This window comes from Xiphophorus maculatus, chromosome 18, assembly GCF_002775205.1.
Source record: "Xiphophorus maculatus strain JP 163 A chromosome 18, X_maculatus-5.0-male, whole genome shotgun sequence".
In the NCBI taxonomy this organism is placed as follows: Eukaryota; Metazoa; Chordata; class Actinopteri; order Cyprinodontiformes; family Poeciliidae; genus Xiphophorus; species Xiphophorus maculatus.
The window spans coordinates 14,790,790-14,809,360 of record NC_036460.1 but is presented as its reverse complement, the minus strand read 5'-3'; the positions used below and the strand labels follow the sequence as shown (position 1 = coordinate 14,809,360).

Genomic DNA, 18,571 nt, shown 5'->3' with positions numbered 1-18,571 from the left:
TCAAATACCAAGAGATTAAAAATACAAATCTTATTTGCCGCATGTCTTCCCCCCTCTCCTTCCCCCTTTTCTGTCAGCCTACTTTCATATAAGGGACACTAGAGCCCACAAAAGACCCCTGGAGGGGAGAAAAAAAATCTAGTGGGGTCTACCAGAATCTAGAAAATGAGTCACCTCTGGGTCTTTATCAGGAACACCATGAAAAAAACAAAACAAGCAAATCCAATATAGACACCAAATGAACCTTATTTTATGCTATTTCAATGGGAAACCTGTAGATAAGCTGAAGACAATAGAGGACCCATGTCAGTGGACGATCCAAGGAGATTGTTCAGAGGAACAGTTAAAGATCCTGCTCTGTATTCTCCAACCTTGTGAAATCTTAAGAAGCTAATCTAATGTAAAAAAGGGACTGCACAAAGGCCAATGGGTTCAGATTATGCTAAGGCAATGAAGATGAACTTATTTTCAGGTATTTTACACATCTTTATAAGAGGTGACAACTATTCTGAATGCTCACTGTCAAATATTGATATTTTATAGAGCACATCTTAAATACTCAAACAGCTTAAAAAAAAACAACCTTGTTGAACTTATTAGTCTGGGTCGAAACTGTATAATGCTTAATTATGTGTCATACTGAAATTATGCACTGCTAATGTTCATGCTTTCTTGGGCTTTGCAGGTTAAGATTCCTCTGATGAGCAGACAATAAAAGTAATTCTTTTTGACAGCTGTCAAATTCTGGTACAGTCAGCTAAGCAGACCAGACTGACCGTTTCATAAACGCATACGTAAAGCGTGCAAGCTTCTACTAAGCATAAAAGCTCTGACCTTAACACTTCCCACACACCAGCAAAGGATGAGAGACTTCGGAGCACTAATAAATTATTCACAATTTTATAACTCTAGGAGTCTACCTCATTCTAATTCAAAAGGAAGATGTCACAAGACCAGTTAGGTTGTCATTGAATATTTTATTTGCAAATGAAAGAGTAATAACTCAGAAGTCGTAAAAATATACATTTTTTACTCGTGATATTTACAAGGATTGTTTTCATCAAATGAACAAAGCAAAAAAAAAAAAAAAAATCCCTTATTGTTTTAGAAAACTAAAATGAAAATGCACATCAGAAAACAGATGAGAGTAAAGTAAACAAAAGTGTTTTACATTTCCCTTTAGTCGAGCCATGCTGAGCCTGTCTGCCCCTGACACTGAAACAACGCAGTCAAGAGGAAACAGCCGACCACACAGAATCAACACACACCGGTGATGAGCATAGCACACTGAAAAGTGCAAAGTACATGGATAAACATTTGAAAAAAAACCCCAAACAAACAAACAAAAGAAGACAAAAGTAAAGCTTCAAAAATCAATTAGTGTTGATATATTTACAATTTTAGATTTTATTTTGATTACTTTTAGTTGATTACAGTTATGTTACATCAAAGCAAAGCATTCCCGTTCATCTGCTCAATCTTATGACATGCAGGTACCTCTTACAATCTCTCTTTAACTTCCTTGAGGTTGAACCAAGCCTCGTTCATCTCCACTCTTAAAAAGCAATAATACATCACATTCTCTTATACTGACAGACAAGGCCAAACCACAGATTGCCCTGCTCAATAGCTTTAATCAGAAATAAAGCGCGACTAATAGAACATAAAACACTGTAGCTACATGAGATTCATTCTCCCATCACATACCGCAGGATAACCATTAACCATTAAACTGCACCTTTGAGTGTTGGTAACAAGACAGTGTACGGTGCTGCTGACTGATAATATTGCATGTGGAGCCGACGCGCTGAGCTGTGGGGCATGTTAAGACTTTTTCCTCCTGCGCACACTGAACTGACAAAAGCGACTTAAAATTCATTTGTTGGAAAAAGAGCGAGTTTGTTGGGTCACAAAGAAGTATGCAGCGTGAGGGCTCATAAACTGGGGAATCTGCCACCTGAGACTTGCTGACGCTGGAAAGCAAATCAAAAAAGCTTGGAGGAATTTAAAGCTGGAAGACTTGATTCCCATCCTCCACCACCACTGCTACTTTCATCTGTGGAGGAGGGAATTTCAATGACAAGAGCCCACAGCCCTGGCTCAGAACCAATCCTGTTATAACTCTCTTGTTTCCCGGTACCACTCTTGTAAATTCCCAAGCTGGGGAAAAAATCTTTCAGCATATGCTATCAAGATCTTTAAGATGCATAGCAGTGTCTGTTTTAGTGAGTCCTTCCAAGTGTGTGTGTTTTCTTACTATATCTTTTTTTTATGCAAGTGTGTGCACATGTCCTCTGAGTGATGCCACGTCCCATTCTGTGCCACATTTAGTATCCGGGCTCCATCAGTCAGCGGTAATACCTCCAGACATTCGATCCATCAAATTGATTCTGAAGGAGCAGAAATAACAGGGAATGCTTGTTTGGGCTTTTGTTTGTGCAAAGGGTGTCAGTTTCTGTGAGGTGTGCTTGCGTGTGCACACAACTGCACTGTCTTTTCATATGCATCTCGCATATGATATGTGCACCTGTTGATGTGTATGTATATACAACTTGTAACTATGTGTGTCTGTTTGGTGAGATGCCACCAAGACAACCTGGGCAAAGTGCATTTTGCACAGAGATAGCAGGAGCACACCAGTCCCCTCCAGAGCTGATGAGAGTTATGAATTATGAACGCTCTTTGTCTCGAGACGCCACCCCCACAAACAAAAACATGACTGCTGCCTGTGAAGCAAAGTTCAGTAGGCATATAAAACTAAGCAAAAGCTAAAATCAACACTGCCAGTCTTCAGTCATGTACATTTAAACAGAGGTTCTCTTGCTTGACTGCATCCTTCGCCCTCATTGAATGGGTAACATCAGAGTGTGTGGGTGTGGCCCAAGGGCAAATACTGAATTTACATGCATACACCCACCCATACACCCCCACACACAATTACAAGTGTATTCGCAGACATGCCACTACACACGCTCAAAACTTCTCTATTACACACATAGAGTAGCCTTCTTGGTCGAATATGACATGCTGCTTTTAGTGAAATAATAATAATAATAAAAAAAAATCCCAATTACCTCTGTGGTTAAGTCATGTGTGAAATCCAATGTGTGAAATCAAACAACACGTCCTTTCCTGGCAGATGTTGCAGATTTAGACCTGAAATATGACCAAATTTGCGCTAATGATGCAGAGCCACGGATGAAGGGAGTTCTAGGCTGTCAAATAGCAAAATAGGACACAGTGGCTACCCTGGTAAAATAAATAAATAAATAAATGTAGAAATACAGAATAAAGATAAATGTAGCTCTTCCTTTAGCTTTGTTTTTTTTCCCCCATTACAATACTGGTTGTTTGAAATGTTTGAATTATTTCTCTGACTACAGATGTGAGCAAGACAAAACTAGAAATTTTCCAAAGGTTGAGAAACCACAATGGTATTTGTGTGTGATCTGTAAAAGGTTGCACACTTTATATTTTAAGAAACATTGAAAGTTCGCCTTTCAGAATGAAATTTTAATTGTCTGTTGAAGGCGCTAGATTATGTCTGGATGGAAATAATTTTTCAAATGTAGCAAAATAAATTATATTAAAATTATAATTGGATTTTATCTCTATAATTATACTGTACTTTCAAAGCAAAGTTTAACTGTCAGTGACTCATGTCATGTTTGAACACATGTGGTCTTGAAAACTTGTCCAAGTATCTATAGATATATAGTTCTTTTTTTTCCAGAAACAGAAAATATATGGTAAATTGGAAGTGGTCATAATGGATCAAATGAGTTTGCCTTGTACACATTCACACATACTGTCATATACAATGTTTGTGTCACATTAGGGTCCACTGACAATATCAATGTCATTTGTAACTTAAGAAAAAAAAGACAGTTTGACTTCACTTTGGATTTCTCACTTGGCATTATTTTGTGAGGAAACATTTTCCTGACATACCCTTATTTTTAAGTTGAACTGACATCATGTGTGTATAGCTATCTGTATGTACAATATAAAACAAGACTGATTACAGAATGTACAGTAAATAGTCTTGTGGCATGGGATTGCTTTCTCACCACTCACTCTGCTTGGTGCTTCTTCGGCTGCATCCGTTTCTGGGGCAGTTCTTGTGATATCGAGTGCTTCCTGCTGGTGACCCTCAAAGTTTCATGTGAACAGAGACTTAACCGCTGGTACACTGAAGATAAGGACCAAGGGAGAGGGGTGGTGAGGGCTTTAGAAAAGAGAAAAGAAAACATCTAAAGGGAGAGGGATTGCAAAGGCACACTAGATAGGCTACATGCCCTTTTTTCAGCTACTTTCAGTCAAACTGCATTTTGTCTCTCAGAGGATACAACAAATAGGTTTCTTGCTGACAACAAGCATTAGCCAAGCAAGTGATTGGGCGAAACAACAATCAAGTGCCACACTGCTGTTACGGATCCAAGGAGAGTGTTAGATTTATCTGAAGTCACACTCCTTGTTCCCCATCTTTAGACAAGCTAAAGTAAAATTTGAAAGTCATGTGCCTTAGTTTGATATTGTACCCTGAAGGAGGCTGAAAATAATGGACTCCACCATCTTTGTAAATCACACATTCATCTCAACAAATTTTGGCTTCAGTCAGAAATGCAGCTTTGTAAACAAAAAGAAAATGATACGAAAAAATACCAATCACAACCCATCCTGGGGCATTGGTGGCACTTCTTAAAATGAGGGACTGGACACATGGCTGCCTTTGACATTTTGTAATCCCCACAGGAAAACGAGACAAAAGGAAACAGAGACAAAACCAAACAAAGATTCTAGCTGTTCTAATAGATGCTTACCTCTACGTTTAAAGAATCGCTATAGGCCTAATAAATGCTACTAAAGTAGTAGGAGAATATTTGGTAGCAGTACAGGAGTTTAACAATGTAGATGTGGAAGGAACAATAACAAGTCCATTGATTTGACTGTCAATGCTACATCCTTGTTCCTGAAGTCCCTCCTTCCCCATATGCTAGTCGAACAGTGAAGCAGATGAGGCGTTCATGAGCCAGCTGAGTCAGTCTGTGGTTTCTCACGGGTTCCTCTGCGAGAGCACAAAAGACCAAAAGCAACGAGGCGGATGATGCACACGCTGCGCACCGTGTCTGTCCACATGGATGGGCAAAATTGGCCAGGCCCATGGGGGAGGCAAAGCGGTTTGTGGTTTTAGAGCAAGTAATTGGAAGCAGCCAGATAGAGGTGAAGAGTGATATGAATCAGAGAATCACCCCTCCTCCCTGGTCTCCAACTTTACAAACACAAAAAACCCAGCTTCCCAGACAGTCTCCCACTTTTCCCCTCTTTTCCGCCCTACTTATATTCGTCTTGTTTAACTGATGGCGAATGTAAGTATGTTTTTAGTTTCCTTTTCTCACTCCAACTGCATGCCTAAGCCTTTGATTTGATAAATAAATAAAGCTCTTCAAGGGGGCGCCTTCCACCTCAATGCACATGGTGCTTCTCTGTGCCGTCTGAAGCAAAAAGAAGAAATGCAGCAAAAAAGTTCTACCTTCAGCCATGGGATTGTTTTGCATCTCAGGTTTCAGCTTTTTTGTTTGTTTTTTTTTTTAATCAGTAGGGGCAAGCATGTCTTATATTTTACCCTTTAAGTTATGCATTCATTAAAAGTACTTTTGGAATTATAGTATTGATTCTTTTAATTACATCCTTTAAACTAGTTGCATTTCTTTGTTTATGGAAGAGTCTCAGTCTTTGGGAGAGAGGGTTATGGGGCTTCAGGGAGGAGTCAGAGTCTTACATGGCTGCAGGAAAGGGCGTGGCTTTCAGTCCTACACAGTCTGAAAGGCCTTGGTCTGGGCTGGGACCATGAGAGTCGGGGGTGTGGGTCCAGACATGTTCCTGGAGTTGAATTTTGGAGTGATAGGGGGCTCAGGGGTTTTCGGGGGCACCACTGTGGTGTAAGCTGGAGGGGACTGGGGGAAGCCTGGAGGCTGTCCATTTTCCTTGAGAGCTGCCACTGCAGGTGGACGTGGGCGGTGGCCACGTTGGGTGCTGTTGTGCACCATTGATTGGGTGGAGGAGGCGCCGGAGCGTGAACTGCCAGAGCGGGACGAGGATAGGGAGTTTGGCTTCACTAGTTTGGCCTTGGGAGCCTCAGCATCTTCCCTGTATGTTGGGAAACACAGCACATAAGGACAACAATATTTATTTGATATAAAAAGCAACTCTTGAAACAGAGAAGAGAACCCTAACACAACAACAGCACAGCAGAGTGTCCCTGCATTACACTATTCCAAGGTCTAAAGCACAGGGGACTTGTAGTTTGCCAGAGCTTCATGTAATTCATGAGATACCCCCTAGCCTTAGAGTTTTCTGAAGCAAATTTGCATGGAATAATGAATTCTGCTAGAATCACTGGTTCCCCAGATGCAACTGTTGAAGAAAAAAAAAAGGCACTGAAAATACAATGAAAACCATCCCAAATAAATCAACTTCTACTTGTGTTTTAATATGACATGATAAAAATCTCAGAGAAAGCGCAGAAAAATGGTACCTGGCTGCCCCAATTTTATTAAGAATGACTGATCAAATCCTTGTTATTTATTTCAATTTCAAAAGCAACCTATTATAAGAAAGGGTGTTAAACATACAGGAAGTTTGTGAAAAAGTTATTGGTCTATACATAAAGTCTCATGATGCTTGTGAACATACAGAGCCAGAAATGCACATTTTAGGTTGAGATGCATTCTAATGCAGCCAAGATTATTATTATTATCAACAAGAAAATGGAATGGATAATGTTTGAAGCTTTAACCATTACAAATTCATACAACTCCATGCAGAGAACAAGGTTCTCGTGCGTAGTGTAAACAGTTCCAGAAAACTAAAAAAATGTTTTTTCCAAGCAAAAAGGAAAATAAGTGGCAAATTCAAGCTTGAGACTACTACATTGTTTCATAAATAGGTGTAAAGATTTCTGCATTAGGACAACAAAATTTTCAGCTGATGTTGACAGAAGCATAAAAAGCTATAATATAGGCAATGCAGTGGCATGATGATTCTGAGCATGAACAGCTGTTTCACACTATAACAGTATTTATTTTAAAACATTTTGTGTCCCAAATTTTAGTGAGCTACATTTTTAATAGTAAGAACGATTAAAAGAAAGAGAGACAGATGACAAGAATATGACTGAACCTGATCTCATTTGGGGTCTCCTCCTCTTCGTACTTCTTTTTTTCTTTCTTCCAGAAAACGAGCCAGATGATTATTATGACAATGAGGACACCGAGGGATATTCCCACCACTACTCCCGCTACCGTCCCAACATCCCTCACATCTGTGGATGAAAAAAGAAGAAAGCGATTAGAGATATATTCTGCTTTTCTCTCTGGTAAAATAATATTCCATTTTCCCTGTTAGTCTTCAATTTATTAATAATCATTTTACATGCACATTCACCAGAAAAAGACTCAGTTCTTTCTTTTGAGTCCCTCCATCCATATTTAATTTAAGGACATTAATTTAACACCAAGGACCAAAAAACATTTATGCTGAGCTGCTAGATCTGTCGTTTCTTTTTTTCTATCCTCCCATACATGACCCTGTCAGGGGACTCTCAAGGAATACATCATTTTGACAGTGAAACATGGCATTTAAAATAGAGAGGCCATCGCTATGGGTTTACTGCATTCGATAGGAAGGTAAAGGGAAGGAGAGGCAGGGTGAAGAATAAATGTATTTGCAGCTGTAGTTTAAAACAATAACCATCAATCAGTGTGGCAGTTTGGTGTGAGGTGAAGACTGCGAGGTCAAGTTCCCCTCCACAACTCACGCTGCATCGTGACCTCAATGGTGCAGTTTTCCTCTCCCACATCATTGCTTGCTGTGCACCTGTAGACACCTGTGCTGTCCATGGTAAGATTCCTCAGGGTGACAATCTCTGGGTTCTTCAAATCTGCCCCAAAAAAATAAGATGTCATTTATGAAAAGGGCCCTGAAATATATTCAACAAGAGAGAGCAAATAGGAGTGGAATAGTGGGGGGATATTTTCCAGTGGAGGTCCATCACAGTCAGGAGGACCTGAGGAGAGAAGCAGGAGAGTGTCTGACAGGGTGACGGAACCCCAGAGCCATATGGGATATTTAGTCATCTGCACCCCTGACAACCATGTGGTATTAGCTTTCACTAGACCCATAAATAATGACTGCTGATGCTGTGTGTTATTGTCCCATGAAAAGTAATCTTACTGAACAGGTGGTGCTTGGTTGATGCCACTAACTAGAGGGTTTTTGGCTGGACATGTACCACAATTACAGTAAAGAAATACTGTAATAGTGGTATTTTATTTATCCATTGTTTGGTTTGTTGATTGGAATATAGAAAAAATGCTGAAAAACCTTTCAGTGTATTGGATTAGATTTTTTTTTTCCACTTCAGCTTCACTCCCAGAAAATGCACACACTGCTTTAATGGTCGCAACTATGATTCACTTGAGGCGGCTTGACATTTCAAATTCATTAAACTCGGTTTCAGCACAAATTCTCGTAATAATGCACATAATTCTGACAGAATAAAACCACAAATCACAATGTTGTGCTGTTGGATTTCCTGGAAAAGAATAAATAGAACTCATTTCCATGGTTTTAGGCTTATTGCTTGTGTTTAGGGAGAGAATCAGAGCAATCCAAGCATATTAACTGATTGAAGTATCAGTGGATGAAACTGGAAAAAATAAACGCATGTTCCTTTGAGCCAAATGCTGTAACTTTTAATAATTCTTGTGAAGCTGCTAAAGGATCTACAATGGGAGAATGAGGTTTGCCTCGGTAGATTTAGGTACTGGTGTTTACAGATGTTTAAAATAGTAGATGGGAGGAGGCAGGTTTACAGTGGTGTGCTTTGCGGAAATCTCTCTGGGACTAATGCTGCAATAAAAAAGAAAAAAAAAGTCATTAATATAAAAATGAATTATCATAGCATTTCTGTGAAGAGGAACTGAATCTTGAATCAGCACATCATCTCAGTGTAGTGTTATCTCTCTCTTTTTAAAAAAAGTCTTTCTAAAGCATTATTTTTCTTACCTATCAGTGCCAAGTTTGGAAGCTTGCCCAAACTCTTCCCTTTGTCAAGCACTCGCTCCCACTTGTAGCTAATGGGGTCTGAACCATCGCTGGATTTACAGCTCAGCTTGACATCCTTGCCCTCCAAGAGTTTTCCATCCATCCGGCACCTTGGCTTGGAGGGCTTTTCTGTGAGAAAACAAAAAAACAGTGCCACAGAGATAACAAAATTATTTCTCTTCTAATGTTAAAAATAGCAGATACAGTTTTCAAAAGAGTGCACACTTCTTAGAATACTAAGGTTTTTGCTGAAAATAAGGAAATTGCAATCTTTCTTCATTTATTACCATATGGGAAAGCTGCCTGTTTACATGAGCCAGGGTAGTTTTGCTCCACAACCAGGATATCTCAAGAGGGAATCCCAATTGTGTTATTGACTATTTGATCAAGACATCATTAAAGCAGACAGGGCACATTGCTGAAACAGGCCCCTGTGTTTTTATGACCTTCAACAATTTGTCACCTGAAAGTGCAAAATTGTTAGAATGTTGAGAATGGTGGAAAACTTGCAACCCTCAGCACCCTACAGCAGCAAAGGGCAGGTAGACACAGCTCCAGGAGCAATGGAGAAAGTGCTGAAGCCCACAGTTTTCTCCATCTGCTTAAGATGTAGCGTTTGAATTGAATTGAATTCAAATTTAGTTAATCAAGGACACTAAACCATGTTACATGAGAGAAACAAAGCAACCGTTGTTTTGTGGAAAGGTTTTCTAGCCATAGGCTAATTTGTAAACCCAGTCCTTGGCTGGACCTTTATTAAAAAAGAACAAACTTATAAATTCCTGTCACACACACATGCCCACGAACACACACGCCTACACTGAATTTTTGTGATTGTAAATAAGAAAAACATGAGAATTTATAGTAGAGATAGCTAATTCTCCACAACAAAGTAGTGGTAGTAGTTTGATCTAGCTAAACGGAAAAATAATTACAGACTTTACAGTCTTCTGCCTCTTACAAGGGTTTTTGCAGATATCTATATGATGGCAACATCTGCATACATCTCAACATTTGGCAGCTTTATAACTGTCCAGTAAGTCGTGGATGTATAAACAGAAAAGTGTTCACAGTTCTTCAAAATAGTAAAAAAGAGAAAAGAATACCTCTTACGTGAAGGACCCTACACCCTACCCTAAAGCAGTGTCTTTATCTTCATTGGTCAGACAATCATTGCAAGAAAACAACTTGCTTAAATGTCTCCATAACTACAGTCAGAGCAATATTTAATAAATGTAGCTGGATGAGGACATTGGGCACTATGCCCTCATGTATTGTGACCAAGTTAATAAAGGAAGTCAATTGTGACATCTAAGGTTCATCATCACTTTTTAAAGATTTTTTACATTATAATAAGGCAATGCTAGTCACTATGGTGGGTACTATATATACTTATTATGGTAGGTATTTTAAAACATAAGATGTAGTCCTTTTAAAGTTAGTTGCCCATTTTCAGTTTGTTTTCTGCAAACTGGTGACACAATAAAAAATGGCTTTCTGCAGGGAATGGACAAACAGGGCCCCAGACCAGGCCATGAATGCGTGTAGTGCCATTTTTTCCACAGGTCAATAGTTTTGGTCATAGTCTGCCACAGCTGGAGGCACAGAGCAGTATAGTTGCAGCCTGCTGAGATCTGTACAGCTGCGCTGCTTAGATTCTTGCTGAGAGGCACTGCTTCACTATAAAAAGAAAATGGAGCACAGTTGTCTCCCTCTCTAGTGACATAATTTTAGATGATTGGTCGACTAAATTTATATATCTGTTTTGTGTTTTGTGCAACTGTCAAATTAGCCATGTGAAGTTGCATGTGCTTGCTTGTGAGCAAACTTGGAGAATAAGTAACTCTGACATGGTAACATAATTCGGGAGTATGTCAGAAGCAGAATGGCATTGGCTCACACGCTCTGTGAGCAATATAACGAGAGCGGCTGATTGCGGAGCACTGAGCATCTGTCAGCTCTGTCATGGTGAGTAAGACTGAACTGCAGCAGAAGTCCCTAAGAAAAAGTTTACCAAACTTGCACTATCAATCTATTTTGCTTCTAAAGTCTAAAATCTGCACATGGAAATTCCAACATTCAGTCGAGCAAACAGTAAACTTCTTGGCATGAGTGACCAAGTTTGCACATAATGCTATCTGCACTGGCAAGCAAACAAATGCAACCACTGACATTTACTGTTTCATGCCAAGCCAATTACAAGTTATTATCCAAACGAGGGGAAGCAGGAGCAGAATCTCAGACGTTTGTCCCTCTTGGAAGCAAAAGTGTTGACGCAGAGCTGAAGGCAATTTGTGAAAATTGAGGCTCTAAGTCACCACAATATCTTCATGGAAGTGAGAGGAGAGTGAGAGCGAGAGGATTAACAGATTGCTCCATTAGAAAACCAATAACGTCTGGTTGAACTAATCTCCCGTGATGTTTTATTAATTCGCTTGCTTTTCTGATACTTTTCTGACACAGAACAGACTTGGTCCTCCCACCAGACTTTGTGTCAGGCTCATGTGTCAGAGCTCCTCCTCTTTTGATGTTCTTGAACACCGTGAGCTATTGCTGTTGTCCAGGCATAAAATATGTACGATATTAGCAAGGATTATAGATTATGTTTTTTTTTAAATAGACATCTGTGTTGAGTAAATTTAATTACAAAAAGTATCGGAAATTGAGAAAAATCCATGTTATAGCTCTGTGAAAATGCATTTGCCCTCTTTCTTAAGCTTTTTTTGCATTTTGTCATACTTAAATCCATAAGATCATCAATCTTTAATATTGGACAAAGATGAACAGAAAAAAATGCAGCTTTCAAAAGGTAATGAAATTTTTTTGAGAACAAATATATATCCTAAGAAACCTATTTTATATGAAAAAATACTTTCCTATTGTTATCCTCCAGTTATTGAATTATTAACTACCTCTGAATATTTTTAACTACTATTTTTTGGAAAGTTTACTTCAGTTTTACCAACTACAGGAAGTTCTGAAAACTGATAGATCTCTGTAAAATTAGAATGTCACTTACCAACCAGTGTGATCTGAAGTAGGCTAAAAGAGCTCAGATCAAAACACATCAACACCTAATCTAAAAAAATTGAAGAATAGATAAGAAACAAAGACATTGACTTTTATAAGTCTTCAAAGAGTTGCAAAACCTATTTCTGAGGCTTTCCAGCATGAGCGAAACACTATGATAGAAATTATCCATAGAGAAAACAGAGAAAGGTTGCCAACCAGTCTTGCCACTCAACCAAAATTACACCAAGAGCATGTCAACAACTCATCCAGCAGGTCACAAAATAACCCATAGGAGCATATAAAGCATTGCATATCTCACCTGATTCAGTTAAGGTCGGTGTCCATGTTTCAAAAGAAAGAGACTGAACAAGTATGGCTCCCATAGAAGGATTCCAAGACCAAAAAACATTTTTTCTGCCAGAAAATCTTGAAGGAGAATGTGTAGCAGTTTGTGACCTTAAACTCTTGCACACTTTGGTGATATAGCTAGTCAAAGTACATTAGCAAATCTACCTCTGAATGCCTAAATAACAACAAAACAATATCTTAAAACAATTAAGTTAAATTCCAACTGAATTGTTCCAGATTTTATTCCAGATTTTAAACCAAATGAGGTGATGTGTTGTGACTTTAAAAAGGTGGTTTACACTCAAAAACTCTCCAATAAGGATGAGTTCTGCAAAAAATAGTGGGGAAAAGTACCTCCACAAGAAATTATTGCAATTATTATAGTTGATGCCAAAGAATGTCAAAATTAGATTCAAGATTTATTGGATAGTCACTATTTTACACAGGCTGGTTTCCATCATTTTTTTCTTATAAATACAATCAGTATTTGAAAATGGTATCCTCTGTATTCTTGGCATCTTGGTAACAAAGCATATAGTGAAAACACAGAAACATTTCGGGAGCAAATGCCTTTTCATATTGTTGTTTCATTTGTCTAACAGGGGATGTTAAGTATTTTTGAATTCACTAGCATATCTGTCTGCGTTACTCAGTCCCTGAATTCATCTTCCCGAGCCCATTTCTATGTCCTTCAATGTTTTTCCGTCTCACCTCATCAAGAAACCATTCCAAATGGACCCAAACAGCATAAAGAAAATCAAATCACACCGTCTGCATTAAATTGAATCATTAGATCAGTCAGCATGATGGAGGAAATGTGCCAGGCTAATGATCTTCTGATTAGGCCTACATGTGTATGTGTTTGATATTCTTTGTGTGTGTTTTCAGTCCAAATGAGTTCCCTCATAACCTGATGGCATGTCTGTGGATCTGAGTGTGAATTCTTCTGAGTGATTTTGTTATCTGCATTTATTTGTTTGTATGCTCACTATGAGAGTACGTCTGAAAACCCTTACCCAGAACAATGAGGTTGACCTGGCTCCAGTGGTACTTTCCCCCAGTCTTGACTTTACAGTAGTACTCCCCAGAGTCGGTCAGCAGCAGGTCACTGATCAGCAGGGAGGCGTCACCGCCCAGGTACTCCCCGGCGAAGGACAAGCGGCTGGCGTCACTGCCAACGGCCTCGTTAGTGTAGACCTGTCCTCCGAAGAAAGTAATGATCTGGATGTAGAAAAAAAGATGTAATTTACTTTTCTGTTATTTCAACTGTATGTTAACTTTATATTTACTCTCAGTTTTTTTTTCTCTCTCCATAGAAGCTACATCTGGTCTAGCATTCCATGCAACTGTGATACCTTCCTGGAGGGGGCAATAGGCTGAGATAATGCTGCCAACAACTAAACATTCTTATTCTCCTGCTATTAACTTTGTAAATTTCATTAACATAGAAAGTATTCCTACATCAGCTCTTCTGTTTCTTTTTGTGCGTCTACTTTGTCTCCTCAAGCCCCCTGTTAGTCGGGGCAGATGGCCGCTTGTACGGAGCCAATTTTTCCTCTCCACTGTGGCCACATGGATGCTCAGTATGAGGGACTGCAGTAAAGTCAACAACACAATGGAAGACTTTGTCTACTTTCATGAAATGCTTAACCAGGAGTAGAGAGTGCTGCAAATCGATGACTCAGTTCAATCTGCTGAGTTTCCTTAGAAAACCTTTTTAAACTATTCAAATAATAAACTGAATTGTTTTATAGCTAGCTTCAACTGAAATGTAAGTGTAAATGAATTGAAATAACTTTTTATGTAAATTGAGTGTAGATAGTGTTGTGGATTGACTATACAAGTAATAGGAATTAATTTGAAATTCAATTAAATTTGACTGAAATGTTTATTTCTGATTTGTCTCACACAAGCTTCAAATGTTTTATGCAAAGACTAAAATCAGATCTGCCCTGCTCCTTTTTAAAAAGTCATTTTCCTAATATTAAAAACAAAACAGCCTAAGTTTCTTCATGAAACTTGCATTTAACTTTGAAATACTTGCTATTTTATCATTCCAAACATTATTCCAATTCATGCTACTTAGAAGTACATTTGCCTTAGTAGATTTTTATGTCTCACAAGGAACATCCTCAATCTATTGAACTGGTAGGCAGACAGGAGCATTCAAACTTTCTTAACTCCAAAGATTGTACGTGAACGACTGGTACATAAGCATAGTGTTGCCTCACTGTCTACTCACAATGCTGAAAAACTCACCATTCCAGTACTTATAGTATGAGTAGCAATGCTAACAATTATTTTATAATTAACCCCTGGGATTTCACAGATGAATGCATTTGCTGTGACATTCAGCACATTCAGCTGATTATCTATGAGGACTACTATCTCTAATGGCCTTTGTACAAGCAAAGCTGTCGAAGTGACCATACAAAAAGACAGAAAAATCTATTTGGTTGCTGATAAAAGATTAAAGTACCCACTGTGGCACAGATTAGGTGTTGGCACAGAATTAAAAGCCACACAGAAGCACAGTGCACTGCATAATGCAGCACTGTATTTTCAGATGACAACACATTGCACTTGGCTTGTAAGGATATTAAAGTTTTAGTTTATTTTATTATACAGTCAAAATTTTTAAAAATAAATAAATATGATGGATAATTTCACAGTAAGCATGGTCATTTACAACGTTTTCAAAGTTTTCTTTCTCAGTTTAGAATGCATGTGTTCCTCTCCTTTTTCTCTTACGCTCTATCCACATGCACAAACACAAACAAACGCAGCTGTCACAGTGGCCTATTACTCAGGGCAAGTGAGAGCCTGCAGATGGGGGCCTGCTAAATGCCGGTGCCACAGCACATCAGTGCCGAAAGAAATGGGGGCACCTGCTGGGACCACAGGTGACCACTGGCTACTTACACATGTATATACCTAGACTTCACACGCAGCAGATTTTAAGGACATCCTCCATAAATGCAAACAGACATACATTACGGTGCAAACGTGAACAGCCTTGGCACCATAAAAAGAATATTTTACAGATATTTGCCTATGGGCACTTTCTTTTTGCTTTTTTTTTATGAACTGTGGGCCTTTATTACTCATACATATGTGAGTGCAGGCTGCACCATATGACTATGTGTATTTATGCCTCTGGTTATGTCTGGGTGTATACTGCAAACACTCTTATGGGACAGAGACACGGAAAGTACTCATGAGTGTGTGGAATTGTGGGAAAATTGAGCAAAATGACCATAGGCTGTGGGTAAAGTTTCCAATTAAAATGAGGTGGTTTGTTTATTCAACATGAACTGAAATACATGATGAGATATCCCCCCACACTGCCTCTAATGTATTCTTCAAGTTTAATTAAAATAAATGTGAAATGAGCAAATGTCATATATAAATCTTGCATTGCCAATTATACCTCCAAAAGAACAATAGTAAGACTCTATGATAATCATTTTTTTCTTTTTTTCACTTTTATGTTTTATTTATTGAACATTTTATTCCACGTGTCAGTGACTGTGGATGAGATTACATAACTCAGATCTAAAACAAGCTTATTCAACATGAGTCACAGCTGGGGAATTTCCATATATCAACTGAGAACTAAACTGGAATTTTAGTTCCAGTTTAGTTTATTTCAAATCTGGCTAAGATTCACAATTGTTTTAAGAGTCCTTCTTTCAGTGGAGGTTAATAAATCTACATATGATTTTGTTTACTTGAAATTACAAGAAGTTCATGATTGTTATAGTGGCAATAAATATTTTACTATTTCTGACAAAAGTAGAAATAATTTTCAACATACCATATTTTAATAAAATCAGATGAAATACTTATCAGCTTTTTACAGTTTGTCTCTTTTCCCATCAAAAACAAACTTGAATGACAATAAATGCAAATTTTCCAGAGACATCATTATTTCAGTGTTCAAAGTCATTAATACATGTATTTCTTCTCTTGCTAAATAGTGGCTAAATGTTGACAAATGCCCAGTCCTTCCTTCCAAATACTGCCTTTCAGCAGAAAAAAGAATGATTAATTCATTCAGCTGCAAATGTGGTGTCATAATCACATCTTTGGATGTTTGATTTTAATTAATGGTGCCTTCATTGTTTTCATCCTTTTAAATATTCATTGCAATATGAAAGCCTTTTTCTGAGATCATTAAAATGTAATATTAGATGTTTTTCTCTTTTTTTTTTAACACATGCTTCTTTTTCTGCTCCAGATTCCAGTTTTTAAACTCTGCAGTTTTGTAGTTTTTCTGTTGTTGTGTGCCTTTTTCACTGTAGTTAAACAAACAAATTCCACAAAAGTTATAAACATATTAAAATGTTACAAAAAGTAATAAAAGCAAGTTGTTAAGGCACCACATTAACTTAATTTGATTTAAAAGGTAAGAAGTTTCAAACTGAAAAAACATAAAACTGAGGAAAGCCAAAGAATATACACAACAAGCAGGAACTTTTCTTTGATTTACCATTTAATGAGCCAATAATTTTCCAAATACAGTCGAAAGAGACTGATCATGAGTAAATCAGCTCAACCAGATTCTTTTCTGAGAAGTAAGCTTTCATTATATAATGGAATAAATATATTTTTGCTTGATATTAATGTTGTTGAAATAATCTATAGTTTCCCATTAATTTTTGCTATTTCCCACAATTCCTATGGACTTTTTCCAATGTGAAAAATTATTAAAAGTTTGCAGCTTAACATTAAGGTTAATGTTAAATGCTGTGAATAGATTCAGCAAAATCTCCCTGCCACTTTGCAGCCCTGGCCCTTGCAGAGCTCCACTTATTCTTTTCTTTCGTCAGTTGGAGCTGTAAAAATTTCCCAGTGCTGACTCCTACTGTTCCGGAGGAAAACTGCAATCCCAACATAAACAATTTTAGGACCTAATCAGTTTATTTAATTTGATCACGTGAAACGGCTCATTGTATGGCAATTCTATTCAATGTGTTCCATTCTAGATGGCAAAAAGCTGTTTCCAGATTACTTTGTTTTGTACCGTCACAATTTGTTTATAATTTTAGAATGAAATAACTTTTGTGCCAACAGAAAACATCAAAAAACATTTACATTTGTTCTCATTTAAGGAGAATTAAAGATTCTTCTTTGAGAAGATATGTTTTTTGTTGTTGTTCATCATCTAAAAAATATATTTTCCATTTACTGTGGAGTTGCTAAAAGCTAATAAGTACATCTATTAAACTCAACAAAACTTTAACTAAAGCCAACAGTCCTTATATCGCTTGAGTCATTACTACCATAAATGTTTAACTAGTTGTCAAAATCTGTCAATTTTAAGAAATTCTTATCAGTCTATTCTCAAAATGTTTCCCAAATTGAACAGTTTCACTCAAGCTTCCACATGATATTTTTTACAGTTGTGCACAGCAAAATTTAAAGCACACGTATTCTGTGTAACTGTATTTGTTTAGTTCAGTAAGTAGTACAGTTTCAAATGGCTGTGCATGTAGCCTGTAGTGCTTTCAAGTACATTTGCAGGTAGTATTGCTAATATAACATTTTTTGCATTGGAAAATTCTTCCAGACTGAACTGTCAAAATGAAAACATGGGGAAGCCATTTTACTGTCCTGTTCATAAACATGGTGTCAGGACTTTTTATTTTGATATCACTGACAGATCCAGCCATGAACACAGAGACTTGTGTCCCAAGGGCACACCACATCACCTTCAGCAGGGTTTCATGTGAAAGAACATAAGTTCAAAGATACAGTAGATAAAAAAAAAAAGATAAATAAGTCACGCCCAGGGTCACTCTAGCAGAGTTTCACCCCTTGCTGTTGACATTGATAATGAAGTTCTGGAACAATAAAAAACAAGCCCATTTCTGAGGTTAGGTCAATCCAAAGACGGAACACCATGTCCTTGTCTTTCACACTGTCTGTCTCAGTGTAGCTAATTAGACTCTGTTGTCAATGTTGACAATTGTTGAATAATGTTTCTTAACATATTAATATTTTTGGTAATACTTTAATTGAAAGGGTGTGCATAAGACTGACAGGACACTGTCATAAACACGACACAACCCATGTCATGTTCATGACACCTGTCCTTCAT

The 18,571-nt window shown here is 37.8% G+C and overlaps 1 protein-coding gene across 1 annotated transcript in view; it reads right to left on the bottom strand.

Moving 5' to 3' along the window:
- Positions 1–962: 962 nt before the first annotated feature.
- Positions 963–18,571, bottom strand: part of clmp (CXADR like membrane protein) — an 81,782-nt gene continuing 64,173 nt past the window's right edge. Inside the window, exons 3-7 of the mRNA XM_005808308.2 lie at positions 13,485–13,689; positions 9,070–9,237; positions 7,820–7,942; positions 7,183–7,324; positions 963–6,150 (exon numbers count right to left, since the gene is read on the bottom strand). Coding sequence (XP_005808365.1) covers positions 5,814–6,150; positions 7,183–7,324; positions 7,820–7,942; positions 9,070–9,237; positions 13,485–13,689 — 975 coding nt within the window. The 3' untranslated portion in view covers positions 963–5,813. The remainder of the gene's footprint in view (positions 6,151–7,182; positions 7,325–7,819; positions 7,943–9,069; positions 9,238–13,484; positions 13,690–18,571) is intronic.